The 6,714-nt window shown below is 37.9% G+C and overlaps 1 protein-coding gene across 2 annotated transcripts in view; it reads right to left on the bottom strand.

The window, feature by feature from the left end:
• AHDC1 (AT-hook DNA binding motif containing 1) overlaps positions 1-6,206 on the bottom strand; it is a 187,311-nt gene extending 181,105 nt beyond the window's left edge. Inside the window, exon 1 of one of the 2 annotated variants that reach the window (XM_053707051.1) lies at positions 5,755-6,206. In XM_053707051.1, the coding sequence (XP_053563026.1) occupies positions 5,755-5,821 (67 nt within the window). In that variant the 5' untranslated portion in view covers positions 5,822-6,206. The remainder of the gene's footprint in view (positions 1-5,754) is intronic. The other variant, XM_053707050.1, reaches the window with a different exon arrangement.
• Positions 6,207-6,714: the final 508 nt, after the last annotated feature.

The raw sequence follows: 6,714 nt of genomic DNA, 5'->3' as shown, positions 1-6,714 counted from the left end.
CGACAAACCCAGGAGCCAGGGAGCCACTGGCTCCTAGAATTTTATCCCTGGCTCCTAACTTTTTGAGTTAATCTTCATATAGCTATATGCAATTAACTCTGTCTGGCACCTAAAAATATGTCTGGCTCCTAAATATTGTTACTGGCTCCTAATTTTTAAACAGATTTGTCGAGCACTGGTAGATATTTAAACGCTGTACAAAAAGGCATCCATACTGAAGCCATTTTTAAAATGTCAAACATGTGGAAAAGTCCTATTTACAAAGATGGTCAGAGACTTATGCAGAGGCCCATAGACATAGGCACCACAAGACATGCAGAAATGTATTTGCACAAAGTCAGTGAGAAGAAATCAACCAAGCTGTAAAGTGCAAATAAAAAGCAGCATTTGTCCACATCACCAGGTGCCCCTATATGAGGTCATGAGCAACAAGTCCGCTTCCCCATAATGCTTTAGCATAAGCATCTGTGTATAACCAATTTCCATTGCAATTATATCCAGTTCAGCACATCAGATTGTGATGTATACCCCAGTTCCAGTATTATGAACATACAGTAGACAAAAATGTAATACCTAGATCCAACCACAACCAAAACAGTAACGAGCAAAAAGTAACAGTCATTAAAAAGTATTTTTAAATACATGCAATCTGGAAGAAAAAGTGTTATGTAGTGGTGTGTCTGATCTTTCCATATAATAGGGGTCACATCTGATTTATTTTTGCCTTGTATGGCTAGTGGACAAATGTGAGAAACAATATGTGGTGTGTCCTTCTATATAATGAGACTTTAAAATAAGCAATTTGTTTATAGAATTACCACAAACAAGCCTGCAAACCAAGAAGTATTTACATTGGGTCCACAAAGGGAAATAACTAAAAGCGTGTTGCAGAAGGGGATGGGTGGCTGAGTAATGGTAAGGATGTGTAATTAAGGGTGTAAGATACAAAGCCCAGAGGGCTACGCTGGCTCTGGAGCCTCAGGTTGGACAAGTCTGTCTATACACTCTGCTGCATTCCTAAAAAAAAAAAAAAAAAAAAAAAAAAAGCAATGCCCACTGATAAATGTCTAAGACTATCTACAATAGGGAGGATAAAGTCAATCCAGAGACAAGCAAATGTCTATGTATACAAAGAAGTCTATATATAGCCAAGTCACACAGTGGCATGCATAGTGGTGTGTATACACAGAGGCAGGCAGTAAAGTCAGGGTAGTACAGTGGAGTAATGTATCTGCAGGTATTTCTCAGGATCAGCACTCATGGCTCTTGAATAGCACCACACCATATAATAGAAACTAAAGTAACATGACACCCCAGAGGCAGAACTTTTCTTCACTTTCTGCGATGAGATTTTTTTAGTGAAACTTTTTCTGCAGGTCATTTTTAAATAAAATTTTAAATTAGACATTTACACTAAGGCACCAGTTTTTAACTGCAATATGTTGGTTAACTGAATAATAAAGCACTTTGTAATGCTTTATAATATAATTGCATTGCAAATTAGCTGCATACAAAAAAAGAAATTGTAAAATGTCCCTTGAATAAATCTGTTTCCTTTTCTCTTGGTCCAACATAGAAATGTAGCAATAAAAAAGATGCAATGCTCATAATAACGTTTTACATTCAGAATAAACAGCTTTGCAGACTGAGAAAGCCTAGGGGGCGGGTTTGAAAAAAATCTCTGAGAGCCCTTCAACAAGCAATGTGCTGCTGCTTTGCAGCGCTACTGCATATGACTGCTTACTTAAAACAGCACTTTGCTCTGGATGCACTGTGTTAAGGAAAAATTACACACTGCAACCAGAGCACAGCTCTGTTTGAAGAGAACTGTCTAATGTGGAGCAGCACTACAAACTTCAAGCGCTAATAGTTCCTGCGATGACATCTCAGATCACTGTATGTTCTGCCTTGAGGCATGACACAGGTACTCTCTTTTATAACTATTAACTTCTTCCCTATGCACATACACAGGGACTTTTGGTTTATCTCACACAATATACATAAACAAGTTCTGCTAGCTATTTTCTATGCATGCCTTATTTTCAAGGCTAATAAAACAAAATTGTCTATCCCCTACAAAAAAATGGTTAATTGTTCCAAGGGATGTGGAACCCAAACATTTTCTGTTGGGATTCAGACAGAGCATGCAATTTCAATTCACCTCTATTATTAAATTTGCTTCGTTCCCATGATATTCTATGTTGAATAGATACCTAAGTAGGCATTTGGAGTATAACACGGCAGGAAATAGTGCTCTTGCTAATGTATAACATTCTTGCAAAACTGCTGCCATATAATGAAAGAAAAATGTTGGGTTTCATATACCTTTAATTGTTTTTATCCAGCAACATACAAATAAATAAAAGGGGCGTTTGCTCAAAATTTTACTTTTTTTTTTATGATACACCAAATGTGTTTCCATATTATTCTGTGTTGAAGAGATACCTAGGTAGGATTCTGGGACACCACAACAGGAAATAGTGCTGCCCTCTAGTGCTCTTGCAAAACCGCTGCCATAGAATGCTCCAGAAATATGCACGTTCCAAAGCTTGAGTTCGTGCTTTTCAACAAAAGATACCAAAAGAACAAAGACACATTTATAGAAGTAAAATTAGAAAAGTAAAAATTGTATGCTGGAATAGTAAGTGCATTCTGGAATAAAAGGATGTTAATAAAATAGTGCATGCGTTCAGCTATTAATAAAGTTTGACCATTGCTGTTTTCACCAAAACATTGCCATTCGTTTATAATGCATTAATTACTTAGACCTCCAAGATAAAAGGATGCATATTTAATGATTTTCTACCCAACTAGTTCTGGAAAAGACATGACAGCTAAGAGCTGTTCCTGGCCTTTGGCAGGGTGATTCACCTGCAGTGTAAACCCGCCATCTCTATCCTTGTGTAAATAGATACATGCAGAGTAATTTAAAAAAAAAAAAAGTTTACAGCTACATTCTAGAAAACGAGTGGATGTCTGTTAATTTTGAAGCGTTGTATGACTACACAATGTTGTACATTAACTGAGCATGAGGCATTCAAGGACAAATCTTTATTTTAAGCTTGTTTTATACACTGTCAAATATAATAAAATAATATAATATATCACACATAGGGGCAGATTTATCATTCTCCGGACGGACAAGGTTCACATGTAGTGAACCTGTTAATCTTCCCAAGATCACAAATTGGACAGCGCATTCACTCTCCATATTTATCATTAAAGGGATACTGAACCCAAATTTTTTATTTCATGATTCAGATAGAGCGTGCAATTTTAAGCAACTTTCTAATTTACTCCTATTATCAATTTTTCTTCATTCTCTTGCTATTTTTATTTCAAAAAGAAGGCATCTAAGCTTTTTTTGGTTCAGAACTCTGGACAGCACTTTTATTGGTGGTTGTATTTATCCACCAATCAGCAAGAACAACCCAGGTTGTTCACCAAAAAGGGGCCGGCATCTAAACTTACATTATTGCATTTAAAATAAAGATACCAAGAGAATGAAGAACATTTGATAATAGGAGTAAATTAGAAAGTTGCTTAGAATTGCATGCTCTATCTGAATTACGAAAGAAAACATTTGGGTTCAGTGTCCCTTTAAACAAATATCCGTTCATGCAATGCTGCTGCTTACACTAGTGCAACCAACTGTGCAAGAGCAGGGTTTGTCAGTTACCCCAGTCTAGTAAGTTTGGGGTGATTTTCTTCACCAAACCACTGCTTCACAGTTGCATTCTCAAATAAACAAGCCGGCAACTGGTAGGGACATCCCCCTCCTGATAAATCTGACCCATACACACTGAATACATATAAAATGCATGTCAATGGATCTATCTATAAACACTACTAAAAAAACAAAATATACACAAACATATACAACCATGAAACATTATGCAAAGAGGCCTACAAAGTGAGTGGAAGATACTTTCGCAGAATCCTGTAAAACAAACAAAAAGGTAGAGGCCTATTATATAGAAAGAAATGCAAATAGAGCTATATATATATACACAATTACCTAGAAACTAAGATTTATAGCCTCTGCAACACTGGCAAATTCAAGCGTCTACACATATAGACCATGGAAAGCCAATTCATTTGAAACTTAGGCGCCACCAAAAATAGGAAGGAGCTAGTCTTTAGAAAATTATTTTATATAGAGATACATAAAGAAGAATCCACAAAGTAGCCAGAACAGGCTGTTGAGATTTGTAAAGCCATACCTGCCAACATTAAATGCCAATATATACATGTATATAAAAGTGTGCAACTGTAAACAACTGTCTAATCGACTTCTATTATCAAACTGATTGAGCGTGTAAAAGTATTATATGACAGCAGTGTTTATAACAATGTTTTTCAACAATACTTAACATTGTTGGCTATTAGAGAGCAATGCTTACAACAATGTATAACATTGTTACAAATATTGTTGTAAACACTGCTGCCATATAATCTGCAAGACGTGCAAAGAATATCAAAAGAAAAAAATTAATTTGATTACAGAAACTAAAAAACAAACAAAAAAACTGCACAACCAGAATCAGCACCTAAAATGTGATGTCTGACTGTTAGGTTTTTGTATATAAATAAAAGAGTGTGCAGCTGACCCCTCAATATTCATGCAGGCTCATCAATTTGAAATAAAATGTGTCAGCCACTAACATAGAATACTAAAAAAAGAAAAAGAAAAACTAAATATCTTTTCCGCAAAAGCCAAAACACTATCAAATAGGCTGATACCACAAAGATAACATTATGTATAGATGTGAAAGGAGGCCTATATAAAACAGAGCCAAAGAGTTTATTTACATACACAAACATGCACAGATGCAGTCAAAACATGACAAAACAATATTTGACACGCTGATGAGGTGACATCACAGCTACATAATATATAAATAAAAATGAATTATTAGATGTCCTATTTAAAAAAAAAAAAAAAAATGTTTAGAAACCAAGGGGATCATTTTTTGGAGCCCTAACTAAAAATGAATATTAATTAAAATGTACATATATGATGTATTCTCTTATAATATACTTGTGTTTTGCTTGATGGTGTTCAGAATAGATAGAATAATGCCAACATTTGGTCAGATAGATGGGTAACCCAGTCATACAGAAGACTATGCAATTACAAAACACAGCCAGTGGGAAAATGACACCACTGAATGAAACATCAGAAAGGAAGATTTCCAGGCAGCCAGACTCATCTATATGAAGAGACCAACTCTCTGGTTTCATATAGAGCAGGCAGACCAAAGGGAGAATTTTAAAGAGACACTCACAGACTAGGCTAGGATTAGAAAACAGACAAGCAGAAAGAGGAATTAAGAGAGGCAGGCCACGCAGGGTATGAGACAGTCACCCTGCTGTGTATGTGCGATGCATATAAGCTGGCCTTTCATCGATCACCCCGTATACAGAGATAAGGACACTGTAATGCATATGATGATATGTGTATATATATATATATATATATATATATATATATATATATATATATATATATATATATATAAATCATGTGTCAACATACCACTGAGCATATGCACATATTTACACTTATGCATACTATATATGTACACCTAGGTAAGTGATAAGTGAGCGATGTACTATGCACACTTGGCAGAGCAGTATGACTGTAAGTGTAAATAAATAATACTGCACACATGGATCTGAGTACACATTACACACTGCTCACGCTTCCTCGTAAACCCCCAGGACACACACGTCTCCCCAACCAGCACTGACCATTGCCTGCCGGCTCCTGCTGCTCTCGGCCACTCATGGCTGCTCCAGCTCCGGTCACGGTCAGCATGGTCACATCATCCCTGGAACCTGGGTGAGCTTGTGGAGAGCGGAGCTCCGGGCCCGTGTCCAGGGGCAGTGTTGGCTCTCCGGGGTGTCAGTCTTGGCGCTCTCCTGCTGCGCGATCTCTCCGGTAACTTGGGTGAAGACTGATGTCTATCAGGGGATTCCCGGTCTCCCACTGGCTGCTCTAGGTGCTGCCTCACGCGCTCTCCCGGTATCTCCCCGGTCTCCCCGCCGCTTTCTCTCCTCCTCCGTGTCTCTGCGCTGAGTGCCTCTGAGCCGCCTCCGCCCGCCGCTGACTCCGCCCACTCTCTTCCAGAGCCGCTGAGCATGTCGGAAGATGGAGTCCTCCCCGCTGGGCCTCTCACAGGGGAGCGCGGAGCATGTTGGGGACTGTAGTATGTTTACGAAATCAAATCTTACGTCTTTGGTTACCACTAGACTAACGTAAGAAAAAGGGGGTAATGTAGATGTACGCATGCGTAGAAGACCAAAGCAGCAAGGCATGACGGTACTTGTGGTCTTTTGATGTTAACAACTTCTGCTCATTCGTAGCATAGCAAGTGACGCAACCACCTTGCTGTACAAGTCAAACATAATTATTGTGTAAGCCTAAGGCAAATGCATTTATTTCATAACAAATATCGATGTATATCATTTGAATACAAGCTGATAGACATGCTGAGACTTGAAATCCCATGGTTACCTTCGGGCATGATGGGAAATGAAGTCCAGAATTTACCCCATGGCATGCTGGGATATATAGTTTCAGAAGCACCATATTAAGCACTTACTACTGTCTGACATAAAGCATGTAGGGAATTGTAGTTTGTGAAGTTTTATATATATTTTAAAGGGACACTGAAGCCAATTTTTTTCTTTCGTGATTCAGATAGAGCA

The sequence above is a fragment of the Bombina bombina genome, chromosome 3 (assembly GCF_027579735.1).
Source record: "Bombina bombina isolate aBomBom1 chromosome 3, aBomBom1.pri, whole genome shotgun sequence".
In the NCBI taxonomy this organism is placed as follows: Eukaryota; Metazoa; Chordata; class Amphibia; order Anura; family Bombinatoridae; genus Bombina; species Bombina bombina.
This window is presented reverse-complemented; position numbering and strand designations above follow the sequence as displayed.